This window comes from Drosophila ficusphila, unplaced genomic scaffold (assembly GCF_018152265.1).
Source record: "Drosophila ficusphila isolate 14025-0441.05 unplaced genomic scaffold, ASM1815226v1 contig_751, whole genome shotgun sequence".
Lineage (NCBI taxonomy): Eukaryota > Metazoa > Arthropoda > Insecta > Diptera > Drosophilidae > Drosophila > Drosophila ficusphila.
The window spans coordinates 68311-88573 of NW_025064693.1; the positions used below are offsets into that span (position 1 = coordinate 68311).

Below are 20263 nucleotides of genomic sequence, written 5' to 3' on the forward strand. Positions count from 1 at the left end.
CAGTCTACGCAACCGAGTGCCTGTAAAAAAAAAAAAAAAAATAAAAAATTAACATATAGCCCAAGAGGGCCTGTAAAGACTCCAACCAAAGAAGACATTATTCCAAGAGGACCACGCATTAAGGAAACGCTGCAAACATGGGACCCGACCAGAAAATTTCTGGTGAGCCCGTTCCACGCTTATTTAAAAATCCTGGGGTCCCCTCGCGGTGGATTTATTCACGTTCAAAGGCCGAATTACTAGCCTTTGCTGACGAATTCGGATTCTCCACCGAAGGCTTCGTCGACGATTTGCGGCGCAACTTTGCCACCCTAGTTAGGGCTTCTGAACAAACCCAAGAAGTGTGGGCTCGACTCGCTGACCTAGGCAAGCAATTTTCCTCTCGTGCCCCGAGTCCCGTGCCCCCGGTGAACACGAACCGAGACACATTTTTTAGAGTCGAACCCCGTCCCACCGGTGATCATTAACCGGGAACCTGGGAAAGATCCGAGCCACGATCGGAACCGCCACGAGTTTGTCTGGGGTCTTCAATTCGACGGGTATACAGACCCCTTAGCCTTTATCGAACAAGTCGAAAGCCGGGCCTTATCCTACGGGATCGACCTAAGACTCCTTCCGCGAGCCATGGCAGAGCTGCTGACGAGCAGGGCGGAAAAGTGGTTTCAGACCAGCCGCCTCCAAGGGGCTGACTGGACCACATTTCGACGCGAATTCCTCGAGTTTTCCTTCCCCCCGATACCTCCAACGCTTGGACGACCAGATTCGGAGTCGTAAGCAACGGGAAGGAGAAACGTTCAAAGATTTTATGTTAGACCTTCGAGTTCTCATGCGCCATGCGGGGTACTACGAGATCCAAGAGCTGAATAGGTTGTACGAAAATATCGCGCCGGAATACCAGATGTATATCCGACGTAGCGAGTTCCGAACCATTGGGGAACTAACTCTGTTGGCCACCGAATTCGAGGCGGTCCAGAAGCGGAGTTTCGAAAGAAACAACTATAACCACGCCCCTAGAAATACGACAGCTTACCGCCCACCTACACAGGGTCGGACGCAACCTGCGTTCACCGAGAGGATTCGCCACGGAAACACACCGCGTACATCGCCAGAACCCAAAGCTGCCCCACCAGCTCGGGTTAACCGGGTAACAGCCTCAGATCGCCGAATCGACGTGCGGGATGCTTGCCGAAATTGTGGAGCACCGGGGCATTTTAGCCGCGATTGCCGGAATCCACGACAGTATTTCTGTTGGGACTGTGGACGAAGAGACGTCCGAACCGTCGAGTGCTGTCGACGCCCACAACCGGGAAACGGGATGGGTCCCCTCGACCGGCGGAGTTCGACGGGACCAAATCCACCCGAGAACCGCCAGTAACTGCACAACTTAGGATAGAGAGGGGAAGGATCGCCGCCGAGGTCGTCATTGGCGGACACGTGCGTTTAGCCACCATGTTGTCGGCCAACCACACCAGTTTAGGGAGGTTCTCACGCAGATCAATCTCGCTGATACGTCTCGAGTAGAAGTAACTAGGCTACTCCTGGCGGACGTGACGCTCGCACGGAAGTCAGTTCAGGTTCCCCTGCTAGTAATGCCCGCCATGCTAGAACCTTTGATCCTAGGGATGGATTTTCTCGCTTCCATCGGCACCACCCTCCGATGTGGTACGGCAAGCCTCACGCTGTCTCGGCGAAGGCCAAGAGATGATGAGCCGACCAGGCGTAACGGACCGAAATACGACAACCAAGGCAACCACTCGGAACCACCACCTCGACCCCGACCACGACGACCACTCAGCCACAAAACTACTCCCAGGACATCGAGTACACCATCAACGGAACCGCGACTTGGCATAGCCAATCATGACTTAGGACCACAGGATGACAATGGTGCCAATGTGCCCGAAGAGAACACCGAGGAAAACACAGAGAACACCGAGGAAAACACAGAGAACAACGAAGAAAACACAGAGAACAACGAGGAAAACACAAAGACCAACGAGGAGAACCACGAAGCCAGAATATCAACAGAGAACAACAAGGACGGAACGACAGCAGAGAACACTTGAGGGATACCCGACGAAGAGATCGAGACCCAGGAGTCTCAAACAAACAACCAGGAGTACCAGGAACGTGACTGCAGGATTAATCCGCAAGTCCAAGCGTTCCTTGACGAACACCTAGCACGATTTGAAGGAATGACGGGAGTAGCAAACATAGCAGAACACCGAATCACTATGAGGGATGACCGGCCGATTAAACAACGCTATTTTCCGAAGAACCCGTCCATGCAGCGGATCATAGACGAACAAGTGGACGCGTTGTTGGAACAGGGATGTATCGAACCGTCGTGTAGCCCGCACAGTGCCCCTTTGGTCCTGGTCCGGAAGAAAACCGGCAAGTGGCGCATGTGCGTGGATTACCGACAACTAAACGCAAAATCCATCCCGAACGCATATCCGTTGCCGCGTATTAATCACATCTTAGAACGACTGAGAAATGCAAAATACAATTCGACCCTGGATCTGCGCAATGGATACTGGCAGATACCCATGGCCGAAGACAGCCGGGCATGTACCGCATTTACGGTACCCGGACGAGGCCTATTTCAGTGGCGAGTCATGCCTTTCGGCTTGCATTCGGTCCCGGCAACATTCCAGCGTGCATTAGATAGCGTGATCGGGCCAGACCTCGACCCGTACGCGTTCGTCTACCTTGATGACATTATTGTCATCGGAGCCAGCCTGGAAGAACACATGGACAACCTGCACAAAGTCTTCGAGCGATTGAGGAGAGCCAACCTGCGTATTAACCAGGAAAAGTGCTCATTCTTCAAGAGGAAACTGGCCTACCTCGGGCACTTGATCAGTGACGAGGGCATTCACACCGATCCGGACAAGGTAGCTGCCGTACGAAACCTCAGCCCTCCCACGAGCCTACGGGAGCTGAGGAGATGCCTTGGAATGACCTCTTGGTACCGGCGATTCGTGCCTAACTTCGCCACAGTGGTCCTGCCCATGACGAACCTGCTGAGGAAAAACCAACGGTGGAAGTGGGAGACGGAGCAACAGAGTGCCTTCGACCTCCTGAAAAGTCTACTGACAGACGCACCCATGCTGGCATGCCCAGACTTCTCTGTCAAGATGACACTCCAGACTGACGCCAGCAATTACGGACTCGAAGGAGTATTGACCCAGGAAATCGACAGCCAGGAACGAGTTATTGCCTATGTCAGCCGCAAGCTCGACGCCGCAGAGTTAAATTATTCGCCCACAGAAAAGGAGTGTTTGGCCATAGTCTGGGGAATACGGAAATTGCGATGCTACCTCGAAGGTTACAGGTTCGATGTAATCACCGACCACTTAGCACTGAAATGGCTGGACCAAATCGAAAACCCAACCGGGAGAATTGCTAGATGGGCTTTAGAGCTCCAGCAATACCAATACGACGTACATTACCACCGCGGGAAGTATAACGTAGTAGCCGACGCCCTATCTCGGCAACCTTTGGAACACCTACAGAGACTTACGCAAGGAGAGCACCAATGCAAGTGGTTGCAACGGAGAATGAAGGATGTCCAGGACGACCCACAGAAGTTCCCAGACTTCATCATCGAAAACGGAGAACTCTATCGCCACCTTGGCCACCGTCCAGATGACCAGGACTAGGTACCATGGAAACTGTGCGTAGCAGCCGAACACCGAGCTCGGATTCTACATGAATGCCATGATGCACACACGGCCGGACATCTTGGCGTTAGGAAGACAATCATCAGGATCTCACAGAAGTACTACTGGCCAGGGATGTTTCTCGATGTGCGACGTCACGTTCGTCAGTGTATCCTGTGCCAGAAATACAAGGCAGATCAGCGGCAACAAGCTGGGAAGATGCTAAAGAGACAGGTCACCAAACCCTTTGGCATACTATGTGCGGATTTCGTCGGACCGCTGCCTCGTTCAAAAGAGGGGAATACCATGCTCCTCGTCTTCTTCAACACCTTCACCAAGTGGGTTGAATTGATACCCCTACGGAAGGCAACCACGGCGACTCTGATAGGTACGAGCCTTCCGCGAACGGATCATCAGCCATTTCGGAGCCCCGAGGAAACTGGTGTGTGATAACGGATCACAGTTTACCAGCAAGACGTTCAAGGACTTCCTCAAGGAAATGGGAGTAGAACTCCAATTCACCGCCCCATACTGACCACGAGAGAACCCGACTGAGCGCGCGAACCGCACGGTCAAGACAATGATCGCACAGTACGTGGAGAGTGGACAGAACACCTGGGACAGTTTGCCACCCGGACTATCACTCGCGATCAACACAAGTGTCTCAGAATCAACCGGTTATAGCCCAGCCTTTCTTCTACAAGCTCGAGAACCGCGGCTACATGGATCATGGTACGACCGTGTGACCCCCGGAACAGCAACATCGCCCCAGAGCCCATCGGAGAGAGCAGAGCGCTTGAAAGAAGTCTTCCAGATCGTTCAGAACAACCTTCAAAAGGCCAGCCGAGAGCAGGGGAGGCAATATAGCCTGCTCCGTCGAACTTGGAAATCCAAGATGGGATCACTGGTCCTCGTGCGGCAACACCACCTGTCCAAAGCGGCAGAAGGGTTCGCAGCGAAGCTCGCCCCGAAATTCGACGGACCGTATAAAGTGGTCGCTTTTCCTTCGCCCAACGTCGTCCGAATCCGCCTACCCGGTCAGCGGAAGGGACGACTTGCTAATATTGGAGACTTAAAAGCGTTTCATTCTTCTTCCCCAGGTAACTCCGACGATCAAGACAGCGATACTACCAAGGAGGACACCGGCGATCAACCCGGGCCGTTCCAACGAAGCCAACCGGCCGACGCAGTCAACGAGGGGTGATCTTAAGCGCCTCAACCTTCCTTTGTGACCCGCTAAAGTTAAATTCAAAGCCAGAAAATCCATTCGCTGCTACCCATTTATCCCTATTGTTAAGTACCAATAGAACTAAGATAGTTTAGTTGCCTCTTCCACAGATCGACAACATGGAAACGATCGTCCTGTCATCCAGCGACAGCGAGGAGGAATCTGACCGCAGATTCCAAAACAACCGCCAGTCAAGGGCCACACGAGACCCTCGGCTACGTCCAGGAACGGCGTACGCCGAGAGGTCCACTCGGCCGTGCTCGACGGGAAGGCGCCAACCAGAAGGCTCTGGTGGAGCGACCCCACCCTCGTCAGGGCCCAGCGCTTGGACACGATCCCGCCACGCGTCAACCAGCGAGTCGGAGGTCGAGCCGATGTCGTCCGTTCCGACCAGAGGAGGCTCCCCGTTTTACACGGACGCAGCCGGACATCGGATTTACGAGGCATCCCGTCAGCGAGACCCGAGTCCAATCGGGTCACCAGAGAGCACATACAACCCGTGCGGACGCGGCCCCAGCTACGAGTCGGAGGACGAGCCGATGTCGCCCCCCGCCCCGACCAGAGGAGGCTCCCCGTTTTACACGGACGCGGCCGGTTACCGGATCTACCAGGCACCCCGTCAGCGAAACCCAAGTCCAACCGGGTCATCAGAGACAACACTGGAATACAACCCGTACGGACGCAGCCCCGACTACCGCGACCACCCGGAACCCTACGTGGAGGACGTCAGCAGCGACGAATCCGGACCCAGGGAACAGGCGCCCTATGGTGAGGACGAGGACGCGGATACCACCAAGGGTCCTGGATCTATCTCCTCAAGACGAGCTGGGAGATGATCCAAATGGAGGCACCATACCGACCACCCGACGAACCGGTCGTATCTTTCCCGCCGTCCCCCGTGCATCTGTGCATCATGGGGTCCGACGAGATAGAGGGAGCTGATACCCTAGGCGGTCAGCCAAGATGCCCGGTCGACACCGCCTGTTCCCAAGACGAGGAGATGGGACCGAAGCCGTCCACCACGTCTTCTCTGTGACCCAATACGAAGCGCTCTCACGGGTCGCCAGCGATCGAGCCCCTCGGGACACTTGATGCCCCTGAGCCACCACACTACCCTACGGGTAAGGCAATGGAGTGGGAGTCCGAGTCCAGCGATGACGAGGAGAGCACCGGGCAACGCTTCCGACGAAAGGAGCCTACCCTTGCGGTAGTGCCCTACCAGCCACCACCAGTCCATGTGGCCTGCCACACGACCCCCCACGAGGAGCAGACCCAGGAACAGTCCCGACTACGCCAGCGTCCAACACCTCGGACGCCTCAATGGGAATGTCGCCCGCGACGTTACAACACCTGTTGGGACAGATCACGCCGGAGCTGGAAAACCTTTGGTGGGAGTCATCAGACGAGTGGAACGAATTTAACAACCCACGACCCGAGGCGACAGATCCGATCGAAGATCAGGCCACCCTCCGGGGGCGAGCGTTATCCACTCCCGGCTGGCTGGACGTGCAACAGCACGGACGGACGAGTCCCGGAGGAAGTCTGGCAGGCCATCTGCGAACGTCGCCCCGCAGCCCGTGTGTCTAGGCAGCGATTTAGGATCTCGACCGAAGACGGATCGTATCAGGTCACTATGAAGCCGACCGGCACAGGAGCCGTTTCCTTTCTTTCCCCGAAGTAGGAAGGGAATGTTACGCCCTAAATTGAGGGCGCACAAATTTTAAGTTTTTATTTTTTTTCTGTATAATTATTAGCTATAAGTTCGGACACGGAGTCCTCCACCCAGTATTAATTTAAGGATATATTGTTAGATTAAGCCAAGACGCACACACCGACTCTAACGCGTTATCGCACTCGATTCTCGAAAAAGTGCGATCTCTGACCGGATAATCGCAGCCAACTTCGCGATTACCGGGGACTAGCTCGCTCTCTTTCGTCTTGACTTTCGCCGAGGGCAGACGTGTGCCCAAGTACCCCTCCGAATATCGACACAGTGTTCAGTGATCCGCGCAGCCACCGGTGGACACACACCGCCTTCAACGTAAGCCAAAGATATCCTTTTGTGACAGCAGCAGCCAGGGCCTCCTTTTTTTGAATAAAAATTAACTAGAAAAGCAATATAAAAATCTCGTGAATTATTACTACACCTACACCCCTTTTCCTTCTCCTATCCCAGGGACTCCTTAGAATAACCGTAGCCTCCGAGTCAACCGGAGAGTAACACCTTAGAATCCCTGTAGTCTCCGAGTTAACCGGAGTACCACGCCTTAAAATCCCTGCAGACTCCGAGTCCAACCGGAGTGCAGCACCTTAGAATCCCTGTAGACTCCGAGTCCAACCGGGATATAGCACCTTGAAATCCTTGTAGACTCCGAGCCCAGCCGGAGTGTAGAGCCTTGGAATCCTTGTAGACTCCGAGCCCAGCCGGAGTGTAGAACCTTAGCCTCCCCAAATCACTCCAAGTCCACCCGGAATGTAGATTCCCCCGCCTCCGCAGATTCCGAGCCCAATCAGAATCCTCCGCCGTAGCCAACCACCACCGAATATTCCCGGGATCCACACCACGCAGCGGGATGGCTCACAGTACCTCTTCCCACCGACAGAGGGCGCGGCGAACTAAATATTCCCAGGTTCCCCGTCAATTGCTGAGGTTGCGTTTCGCCCCGCCGACAGAGGGCGCTGCGAACCAAATATTTCCGGGTTCCCCCGCCAAGCAGTGCGATCGAGTAACACCCGTCTTTAACCGAGACTACAACCTCCTCATACAAATTCCTACTACAGGTTCCACCCTTCTATATAAATATCTTGTATAGGTTCCCTGGCCCCGATTGAGATTTTACCCCGGCCAGAGAACAAACATTACAGTAGCGAGCCTAGTACGCGACCGGTGCCTGAAAGACTCGGCAAGGCAGAGGACGCGCGACAGGCGTGCCGCCGCAGAAGTCGACGCGGGAGACATTACCGGCGTCAACGAGGGAGATCAAGTCGTCAGACAGCAGAGGCACAGATCGAATATCAAGCTGTAAACCTACAAATAATAAACCCAACGTGTAATTCTGAATCTAACCTAACTCTGCGTTCTTCTTTGGTCTCGGGGTCACGCAACAATAAATTTGGTGGGACGAACACACAAACTCAACTGAGCTAGCCGCACGTTTACGTAGCGAGCGAAGACAAAAAAAAAGCAGCTCGTTACACTGCATTACATGTAGAGTTTCTAAGGGTACGTCAGGAAAACCTCAAATGGAATTACACCCAATTCCAAAAATAAGCATTCCTTGGCACACTGTTCATATACCGTAGAATCCCGATTATCCGGATCAATTAAAACCAGGGGTATTCCGTATAATCGAAAATCCGGATAACCGATTTCAAAGCAAATCAAATAATATTTAAGTTAATAATTAAGTTATATTATGAAGATATCTTCATTTTGTCTTTAAGAGACAACACTACTCTTTTTCGCTTGGACATTTTATACACAAAACGTAAACAAAAATAAAAGACAACCTTTCAGTTCAACGCTTTCAATGAAAATGAATGAGTCCGGATAATCGGATGTTCGGATAATCGATGTTCGGATAATCGGGATTCTACTGTAGATACATTTCGTTTCATTTCGATAGGACACCTAGCTACTTTTATGGTTGATCGCTCGTAGCGAAGACAAAAATCATTGAAAACTAATTTTTTTTAAACTGTTTTATTTAGCTCACCCTAGGGTCAAAATTAGAAATTGAAATGTAAGTACCCTCCTGTTGTCAGATTGATCTGAAATTTGGTACACACCTTCAGTTCCGATGACAATACAATATAGTAATGTCAATAACATTGTAAATCCAAGATGTCGGCCGCAAAATGGCGGATAACGTAGGTTCTCTCAATCCCATCAATATGGGTATCAAATGAAAGGTCTCCACAAGTAGAATATAATGTACTATATAAAATTAAAATTCAAGATGGCGGCCTCTGCAAAATGGCGGATAACTTAGGTTTTATCAATCCCATCAACATGGCTATCATTGTCACTGTCAAACACATCAGATTAATTCAGATCAATCTGACAACAAACGGGGTAAGCTAAATAATAATAATAATTATGAAAGAAACTGCAACACAGCGTAAACGAAGGCTTCAAAAAGCGAAAGAATATTATAAAGCAAAACGAGCTAAAGAAAGTGAAGTTGATAGAAATGGTCGATTACAGAAACGACGGTAACAAAAAGCATCAAAAACACAGAGCAGAGCTTATAATCTGCAGGCATTCGAGAAGGCTATTAACACAACATGTATATGTCGGAGGGTCGTTTGTCTTTTCCATTTCTTTAACTAGAATCCTCAGCAGCAAGTTCTGTTCGTTTGCCAGGCGCTTTCTGAACTCCCAAGTCAGTGACTTCCCAAGAGTCTTCTTTCCAAATTTCTAATTTCTATTCAATTCTTATACATTGTTAGTCCTCTCTTTCTAGCATGTATGTCAGCGCTTAACGAACAGACCTCACTTGGCAGCAGTCTAAATCTGTTCCGCTCTGCCATGCTTTCACTCAATTTCTAACTTCCTTTTTTAATAGTCCCTGCTTCACATTAAAGAAGGCCCCGCTTCACCTGCTCTGACCAAGAGAATAAAGTAGGCCCCGTTTCATTTGATCCGACATATACATGTTTGTGATATTTGTACCAAACGTTGTTATCCTAATCAAGTTCGTATAGTTCGGTACAACGCTGCTGCATTAACATACTTACCTGTGGAGTTAACTTCGAAAAAAAAATATAAATAAAAATGCGAAATAAAAACTAAAAACTAGAAAATAAAAAAAGGTAAAAAAAATTTTTAAGTTAAACCGTTTTATGTAAAACATGTACTAAATGTACTAAAAGCCTAAAAATAATATAAAATAGATACAGACGTGGGAAATATAAACATATGCTTAGACTAGACTAAAATAAAACCGTGGGGCAAGTCAATTGTGTACAATCGTTGATTAAAATGTTTGTTTGCCCCACGGTTTTATTTAAGTCTAGTCTAAGCATATGTTTATAATTCCCACGTCTGTATCTATTTTATATTATTTTTAGGCTTTTAGTACATTTAGTACATGTTTTACATAAAACGGTTTAACTTAAAAAATTTTTTTACCTTTTTTTATTTTAGTTATAATCTTTGTTCTATTGTGATTCTAAAACGCAGTTACATTTTTTCATTATTGCTTTCCCCACTTTTTTATTTGAGTTTTTTGCACTACTGCATGATTTTTTGCATGCCAAAAATCGATAGGAATGGCCATGCTGGATATTTGCCATCTCGGAACGAAATATCAGGCTCGTGCCATGATCGCCTATTCAGGCTTATTAAGCTTCCATTCCGCTTAGTTAACGCCAAAGTCTCCGGATTAAATCAGACCGTTTCTGCCCAGTCGACAAGGCTTTGTCAATTTTCGATAAGCTCTCCATCTAAACCAGACCCGCAGCTAAACACATCAGCTTGTGTGCTGCCTGAATCAGCAGGCAAACTACCGTCATATACAATTCCGAAAGACGCGCTGACTGGTTTGCCTAACCTTCCTTTGGCAGACCCTACTCTCCTTGAAAGTTCCGAAAAAGGGAACTATCCGTGCTGCTGAGCGGCACACAAACAAATATTTGCGGCTCTCTCCTCGGTCAAAAAACCATTTTGGGTTGGGTGCTTACAGGCCCAAACCATGGCAGGGTCTCAGCGTTTACAACCCCGATCAGCAAAACGGCAGATAGAGAGTTAAACAAACTTTTGAAAAAGTTTTGGGAGGTGGAAAATCTACCAATCAAAATGGTTAAGGAGTCGAATTCCTATTGCGAAAGCAATTTCCATCGAACTAGGACGAAAGCGGAAAATATGTGGTAACGTTACCGTTTCGGGATCAAGAGCATCCAATTTGGTACTCAAGATCCATCGCATTGGCTCAGTTTCTACGAAATGAGAACAGATTTAAAAAAAACTTTCCGTTAAAAGAGCAATGTGACTCCATTATTCAGGAATATCCATCCTACTACCTTCCACATCATGCGGTTATAAAACCCGAGAGGACCACTACAAAACTTCGAGTGGTATTTAACGCTTTCAGCCCTTCAGCAAATGGGACCAGCTTAAACGATGTTCTTCACGTCGGCCCAGTCCTACAATCCGATCTAACCATTCATATTTTGAAGTAGCGCTATTTCCAATACGTTTTTAATGCCGATATTATGAAGATGTATCGACAGATCTATGTTGATCCTAAACATACGCCATTCCAGAGAATTTGGTTCCGAAACAAGGAAGGTGAATTACGCGACTACGAGTTGAAGACGGTCACGTTGGGGTCAATTGCGCGCCTTTTCTGGCAATTCGAGTTCTCCAGCAACTGGCGAGTGACGTCGATAATTCCGCAGGGTTAACGGAAAATGGACATCAAACCATAAAGAGGTTCTCAAAGACATTCCGAGTGAGCATCGTCTCCACGATGGCTTTCCTGAGATCGATGCTGACAGCTCTGCCAAAACGTTTGGAATTCGCCGGGAAGCTACTTCCGACGAGTTCTTCTTTATACCGCCGGAGATTGTTATAAAATCGTCATACACGAAGCGGAAAGTGCTCTCCTAGATCGCCAAACTATTCGACCCCGCAGGCTGGCTGGCTCCGTTCATGGTACGTTCTAAGATATTTATGCAGAAGATTTGGCTGCAAGAGGCAGATGAGATGAGGCAGAGGTGGCAATTCTGATATCCCGATCTTAAGCAGATCCGCATACTGCGATGGATTGGCTATGAATGCGAGGTTAAAATCAAGCATCACGGGTTCTGCGACGCTTCTCAAAAGGCATATGGGGCAGCAATATATGTAAGGGTCGAGGTGGGCTACACATTAATGTCACATGAGTCGCTCTGGTAAAAACTATGTCCCTCCCCTGGTTTAAGCTGTGTGGTGCCCTGCTGCTGTCCGAAATAGCAGTAGCAATTCTTCCTAAAATGCCGACGGGTCCTTCCAAAATGTTCTGTTGGACCGATTCCACCATTGTCCTCGTATGGCTGTGAAAGCCTGCATGCTGTTGGACCACATTTGTGGACAACAGGGATACCAAAATAATCCAAGCGACAGATGCCGAGAATTGGTCGCATGTTCGATCCGAGAAGAATGCTGCAGACTTTGCCAGTCGTGGCGTTCCATTGAGCGACCTGGTTGAAAGTCAACTCTGGTGGCATGATCCTGAGTGGTTACAAGAGCCGAGAGACCATTGGCTAGCAGATGCCGTTCAAAATCCATCCACTGACTTAGGGCGAGCGTGGTATGCCCAATTTTGGTAAAGCAGCCTCGGAAAATTTTCCCACGCGTTTTTCCAAACTCGGCAGAGCCCTACGAGTCCTTGCGTACATGATCCGGTTTCTAACTCGATGACATAAAGGTCCCAAAGCACCAGCGGGTCATCATATAGGTAAACCAGGAAATTCGACGACTGAAGGGGTGCTCGTTGCGCTAGCTCAGTGCTAGGAATATCTCCGCGAGTTTACTTCCTTAAACAGTAAACGTTCATTATCTGGTTCAAGTCCTATAAAGAACTTACTTCCATTTATAGGCCAACAAGGTCTCTTAAGAGCTAATGGACGCCTCGCAGTCTCAAAGGCCCTGACGTATGATGAGCGTCACCCTATCATCCTACCTTACAGTCATCGGCTGTCTCGTCTCTTAGTCGAGGTTATCCACTATATTTTGCTTCATGGCGGCAAGCGATCGAAGTATTGGATTCCTAAAATCAAGAATCTGGTAAAGGCGGTAGTGAGCTCTTTTTTTGGCATAAACTCTGAAAATTGACTTACAGACCTCAAATTTTGCACACTATTTTTTCTTTTTAAGAAGAGTAAGCAAAATAAATTTTGAGTCTATGCGACCACGCCTTCTTTTGCCTCCCGTACTAAATAATTCCTAGTATTATTCTCAAAAATTAAGATTCAGATAAGTTACTTACATTTATGAATGTGTAATAAATTTTAATAAATAAATTGGTTTTTGTTTTAAACATAGTCTTCTTCTTCTTCTTCTTCTTCTAGTTCTATAGAGCATCCTTCGTTTAGGTCCTCATCAGAATCAGAATCAGATTGCACATCCAATTCATTTTCATTTGGGTTTTTGTTTTCGGCAAACGGCAACTCCAGAAGACTTAAGGGGGGCTTTTCATGTAACATGCCAAAAAGTAGTGGTTTTTTGGAAATTTTTTTCACTTGGAAAATGAAAATTTACACGAATAATTTTTTGCACATATTTGAAGACATGTTTAAAGTATGAGAAAAACATTTTTTGAAAATTCTAAAAAACAAAATGGCGGACTTATTCAAGGTCGCGTGTGGCTCGACGCGACTGAGGGACTTATTGGGGTACAGTGTGGAGCAAAAAGTTTTCATCTGAAAAAAACAAAAAAATTTTTTTGTATGCAGCAAGGTTAAACCGAGTGCGTGAATGTCAGCCACTTCAAAAAATTCGATTTAAAAATATTGAAATCACGTCTTGAAAAAAAGTGCCATTTTTTCGTCTTTTTTTTTTTGCTGAATTGGGCTGAAAAGTGTATAAAATAACTTTTTTCAAAATTTCAGATATTCCCGCACTCGTTCAATGTATAATCTGCAAAACACTTTTCAGAAATCAAAAATCGGTTCAGTAGTTTTTCCGTAATCGTGTACCGCGTTTTTTAAAACATAGTTTTGAGAAAAAACGATTTAAAGTTAGTGTGGGTCTTGAACTTGAGCGCGCTCGTTCAATCACTGATATTTTCCATAATATTGAGAGTTGAGTCATAAAACTTCGGGAATATACTCTCAAGACGTTATTCTATCGATTTATGAAAAAAAAAAATTTCGATTTTTTTAAAATTTTACATGAGAAGCCCCCCTTAATACTTCTTTAGGAAGAGGTTTTTTTATGTTTTTCCTTTCTTTTTCCTTTAAACAAATGCTAGATAGTAAAGGATCCGAAGAATCTATCGCCCTGTGGAAAAGGTCAGTCATAGTATTGATTCGACTATTTTTCCTTGCGTGTGAGAGTCTGTCTTTTTTGTAGATTTTATTCCGTGCCTCTGAAGCATTTTCGAATTATTTATTTGAAAACCGTGGACTAATACCTTGTGAATTGTTGGTGGTATTGGGTACCACGGATATTTATGCATATATAAGTAAAAGTTCAAAAAAATTCGAAACTTTTCAGAGTTTATATAGTGGTTACAGGAAATTGCTACTAATATAACGTGGAGCTTATTTAAAAGGGTTTCGTCAAAGCCGGTTATGGATGATAGTTGTTCACATTTTGCAAAAGCTCTTCTTGCTGTATTACCGTCATTGCTGTTGCCGCTGCCATTCTGTTTCGGCATGCTTATTCGAAGATCCATATCATTCCAAAACGTTTCCTGAATATGTTTTTTGCGAGCCCTCACTGTAATCTTGTCATCACCTTTTACATGCCATTTTTGTATTTCCATTCTATATGATATATTTAGGACAAATTCTAGAAACCTGATCCAAGCATGTAGAGGACTCACTCCAAAATGTAAAGCTTTAAGCTTGGGGGTAAAGGCTTTCCAGCAAAAATCTTTGGTTTCCAATACTTTTGTTGGGGGGACACCACAAATTGGACAACATTGAGTTGATTAAGTACCAGTTAGTACGTTTAGTACTTTCCCATCAATGAGTGTCATATGCATTTTAAAGGTTACTGTCACATCATAAGCCTCATCCAGTTTATAGGAAAACGTTTTCAGATTATCAATTTGAAAGTCTAGCTGATTTTTTTCCATAATTATGTGATCACTAGTTTCTTTAACAAATTGAATTTTTAGCGGCCTGCAAAATCGAATAGACTGCGGTGTTCTGTTAACCCAGATGTTTCGCTGAAATGAGTCAATCATTTTTATGGGTATAACAGAAGTAACAAATAATGAGTGATCTGACGTACAGCAGGTGTTTATATTTCAAACTTCTGCTTGTATGCACTTTGTCCCGTTGACCCATCAAAGCCATAACTGCAAATTAATTTGAGTTCAGAACTATCAGGAAATTGCTTGAAAACATCGGACTCCATTTTAATTAGTCGCTGTGCAGTATGATTCAAAAGGTTTTGTAGTGAAACTTGAGCAAAAGTTTCTGTAACTTCTATACCCATAGGTCGACACTGCATTTTAGCTTCTATCACTTGATTGTAACTAGGATAAATATCGCTGTGATGATTTATGTTCAAAGCCCTAGTGTTGACATATTGCTGTTTGGTTAATAAATTTTCCAAAATGTAAGCTAGAGCTTCATTTGGTGTAAGTTGACTCGGTTTTTGCACTTGAAGTTGCTTTCTTAACTCCGCTGTGTTTTCAGGTGCTGTAATCGTTTCTTGAAGGACCAGAGTCACGTTCCTATTGCATTGCTTCTTAGCGGAAACTGCTGCAGCATGCATAAGCAAATTTGTTTCATGACCTTTTTCATTTGCTAGTTCAGATGCCAATTTCCTTTTCAATCTTGGACCTGCGTTTGTATACGACAACGTTGGGCGTCCAGGTTGTTGTGGTGTCTTACGGTTTTCTTTTAAAGAAATTTATATTTTTGACGACATCCATTTAGCATGCTTTGACTTTAATCGATCGACCATATATTTACATTTGGGAAGTTTTTCTTTTATAAAGGATTCAAAATGACTTATTTTTTTTATTAATATCTAATCTTTTTCTATCTTCTATGTGGTATGTGCTCAGTTTTTCGAAAATACAATCAGACACAAAGGATATTTTGCGATTGTTGCTGCGCCAAATATCGAAAAGATTGATATGGCTAAACTCGAACGTCCCTGAATATTGTGGATTTGTAAGAAAAGGGGGACGAACGGGGAAAATGTGTTAATTAGCGTTGAAAAACGACATTTATGTGAACAAACTGACGTTGTTAGTTTTTGTCGGTAGACATTGGGTCGTTTTTTTTATCCACGAAACACATGTTAATTTTCTACAAAAATACACATAAATTGGACATTAAACACAGCTCAAATACTAAAACTAAACATAAATGTATAATATACAGTGAATACTACACATCTTGATCTTCAATTTCCATTATTAACTTGAGTTTGTTTGGACAGATAATTTTTAATTGCACGCACAAACGTAAACAAAAGAATTTGGCGCCAATTTCCTAATCCTAAACAGATGATCGATTGCATTCTTTTAAAAGCTAATACAAAGCTTCAGTGAAGCTTTTAAAGATTTATTATTTAAGTTTTTAGAAGTATGATGTATTAATTTTAAGAATTTAAAACCAAAAATACAAAACATTAACATAAAAATTTCGACTTTATGCCAAAAAATCCGACTTTTGGACCATAGTGCAAGGTATGCATCATTTTCAAGAAAAATCTGCAAACGCAACTAATGGGCGATCTTTCAATAGACCGCGTATCCCTTTCTAGGCCCTTTACCTACACCGGCATTAAATACGCAGGCCCTTTTCAAATAAAAAAAACTACACGGGAAAAGCGTGCCTTATTATGAAGGGGTACGTTTTTGTGTGGTTCTCAACTAAGGCCATCGACCTGGAACCAGCTTCTGACTTAACAACAGAAAAGTTCCTTGCGGCATTCGCCAGACGAGGTTTTCCCCAGCGGGTCTATTCGGACAATGGCAAAATTTTCGTTGGAGCAGTAGCATTGCTATTAGGGTTGTTGATAATACATCAAAATATCAATATATCAATATTTTTTTCTAAAAATGATACATTTATGTCGTATTTATTTGGTTGCCCAAATATCGGAATATCGATATAAATTTTTGATATTTTTTGATATTTTTGTCTTCGGTCACTCTCAATTCTGAAGTGGCAGCACTTGAATTTATCCATTTATCCAAGCGCGAAATAAAGAAAATGAGTGTGAAATCAAATTATTCAATGGTGAAAAACAGGACAGCGAAGTGCAAATATTGCGAAAAAGTCATAAAAGCAAGCGGGAATACGACCAACCTGGCTTCTCACCTAAAAAATAAGCATCCTGATGTGTTCGCAAAATGCGGGCAAAAGTAGGTAAGTTTGTGATATGTATGTACGTTGAGTCTATGTGTGCATATGTAACTTACCCACATACCACTGAAAATTGGCGCCAAACGCGCACGCACACGTTCACAACATACTATATATTAATTAGTTTTTTTTCTTAGCTCTCAATGAACTTCGAGAAAGTTATGACGATAACGGAGTCTTTAAGGAATGTTGAGAATTTTAAAGGTATGTTTAAAACTCTTGGTTTTTTTTGTAGGTAAAGTTGCGCTTTAGGGACATTTGCTAAAAATGATCTAGGAAATTTATTTTTTTTAAAGCTACGACCAGGTGCTTTTCTGATAGTTTAGCGTTTAAAAATAAATAAATTTCCTAGAGCATTTTTAGCAAATGCCCCTAAAGCCCAACTTTACCTTTTTGTAAACCAATAAAATCGAAGGAAAGAGCCGGTGGCGTTTGTTACCTTAACTTACTTTTATTTTCATTTTAGAAGAAGGATTTAAGACAAAGGAGATCAATGAGGCAATCGTCTTTATGATTTGCAAAGGCAACATGCCAGTGCGCTGCGTCGAAAAAGAAGGCCTAAAAGGACTTTTGAAGACCTGTGTGCTTCACTTTAAAATACCTTGCAGAGCCAAGGCAAGTATTAAAGAGTCTTTAATAAAAATGTTTAATGTATTATGATAGACTTTTATAAAAATATTTACTTTTTCCAGATAACAACAATGATTGAGGAGAAGTATAGATACTGCGTGGGAAGACTCAATAAGATGTTGAGTGAAGTGGAGGACTTGGCGTTCACCTGCGACGCTGTTACCATTCCGAACTCAAGTCGCTCCTTTCTCTCAATCACAGCTCACTTCCTTTATAAAGAGTCACTGAACTCAATATGTCTGAAATCTACAAGAATGGAGCAGGTTAGTTTGAATATAAATATTTGTATTTTATATGTGTTTTGCGGTCCATTGTTTATCGTGTATGTCTTCTGCTCTGTCGATACGTGTCTTGTGTCTAATTTTTTTTAAGCAATAATTAAGTAAAACATATTTTCCACATTCAATTTAGTCTCATACCAGTGAATATATAGCCTCATAGTTGAAAGAAGCTTGCTCAGAGTTTCAAATAGATCGAGTCAAGTGGACCACTCTCACTACCGACAGTGCAGCAAATACGAAGTGCGCTGCCAAACTTTTTCTGGGGCCTGGCAAACATGTGCCGTGCTTCGCGCACTCCATAAACTTGGTAGTAGATGATACTATTAAAGAGATTTATTTATTTACCAGCATTTTGGATAAAATTAAAAGAATTGTCATGCATTTTAAGCATAGTACGGCCATGATGGACCAACTGCGAAAGGCTCAAGCCGATGAGGGTACTCCGGAAGGAAAAATAAGAACATTGGTTCAAAACGTAGACACCCGCTGAATTTCATGTGTAGACATGATGGAGTCCTTCTTAGGCTTAGCCACCAAAGTAGCAGTGCTATTAATTCAAAGATCGGAACGAGTTAAGGGACTACCCGAAATGCTCAATGCCTTAGAGCTCAGTGTGTGCAGCGACTAATGTAGTCTCCTGCAGCCATTTAAACAGGCCACTGAGCAGATAAGCGGTGAACAGTACGTCACCGTAAGCATGGTGATTGCACTTATTTCGATTTTGGAAAACAGCATCAAACAATTGAATATGGAAACAGACGAGGGAAAGCGAGCCAAGGAGGCTTTTTTAAGGAATTCGGAAAAGAGGTTCCAGTCGTTTCAGCTAAATAAAATTTTAATGAAATCGTCATTTTTAGACCCTAGGTTCAAAAAAATGTATTTGACACCGCTTTCGGTAAGGGAGGCCATTCTCGACATAACCATTGAAACCGATATATTTACCCAAGAAAAAAGGGTAGGTCATAAAATTACAAATTTTTATAATGTAATAACTAATTAACTCGTAAAACTAAAAATTGTAATATTATAACATTTAAAATTTTGCTAAAATAAGAAAAACACTTGCTAACTACTTAAATTCTTACAGATTTCTGATGACGAACAAATAAATAACTTCAAGTACTTTAAGAGCTTTCATAACAAGTCCATCGCAAATGACAGTGACGAATCGGAGAACAAGGAGCTAAAACTTTATTTTAGCTTGCCCAAGGGCTGCAGACGCACACATTACCCAAAGGGTATTCCTAAAATCCCTAAAAACGGCAAACTGGTCTTAAAAACTATTTAATAATACTATTATTTTTAAAAAGAAACTTATTGTCTTTTTATTGGGGGCGGGAAATTTTTTTATTTAACACGAAAAATATCGTGTTCAGTCCTCTCCCGCTCTCCCTCTCCCGGAGCTTCTCCCCACACCGCACTCTCCCTCTCCCGAAGCTTGGAGCATGTCGCGCTCGGCCGTCCAGGCTCTCCACTCCCCGAGCGCGAGAAGTCTCCGCTGCGCCTCCAAGCGCCTAGCTTAGAATAGCTTAAATTAGTTCCAATACGTCAACGTCTGAATAAACGCCTGGCCGGTCCGCGCCATAATCGAAGTTTTAGAGTTTTTACTTTTCGCGATCGCCGAGTGCTTTTCTCACCCCCACAGCTTAAAACCCCCAGCCGTCGCTGCCCACCCGGAGTTTTTGCTGCCTTCAAGTCGGACGCCCCCAGCACCACATTTTTTGATCCAATCGAGCCAGATTGACCCAGCGCCCGAAATTGCTCAAGATAAGTACGAAGATCTACATATATTAATTTGCCGGTCTGCAGTCAGCCACTCGAAAACACTGTTTCGTTTGACTTTCTGCATGATTTTTTCTAAAAATCCAAGTCCGATTTAATCCGAAAACGGCAATTATTAAGATCTCTTCCATTTTCCGTTTTTCTTTGATCGTGCCGCCATATTCTTCCAATTCCTCTTTGGCCCGTACATCAAACTAAAACCGTACACATATGTACATACAAGTATACATACATACATCAAATGAGCAAAATTCCAAACTTTAACAAATGAGCGAAATTCCAAACTTTAACAAAGAGCAAAAATTCCAAACTTTAATAAAAAGTGAAAATTGCAAAATTTCAATAAAAAGTGAAAATTCCAAAATTTAACGAAAAGTGTAAATTCCAAAATTTAACGAAAAGTGTAAAGTGTGCAAAATATTCCAAGTGAACAGTGAAAAAATAATTTCTGTGAAAAACTTCCAAGTGTTCTGCCGAAAAAGGGCCCCCAATTTCAAAGTGTTTTTTTTTTCACTGTACTCCTACGCTAAATATTTTGCACACCTTTTCTTCCAATACAGTCCACTAAATAAAAATCGAAAGCTCAACACATACCCGCCGGCAATAATTTAAATAAATTTTCCGCCACAAATACA

General features: G+C 44.4%; 1 protein-coding gene across 1 annotated transcript; it reads left to right on the forward strand.

Annotated features, from left to right (window-relative positions):
* Nucleotides 1-1589: 1589 nt before the first annotated feature.
* Nucleotides 1590-2066, forward strand: LOC122320678 (uncharacterized protein DDB_G0290685-like). The gene has a single exon (XM_043208836.1). It carries the CDS (start codon nt 1590-1592, stop codon nt 2064-2066), a length of 477 nt encoding a protein of 158 aa, XP_043064771.1.
* Nucleotides 2067-20263: the final 18197 nt, after the last annotated feature.

What these genes read in the sequence shown, in the direction of transcription:
- LOC122320678 (XM_043208836.1), top strand. Translation starts at nt 1,590, where the DNA reads ATGCCCGCCATGCTAGAACCTTTGATCCTAGGGATGGATTTTCTCGCT.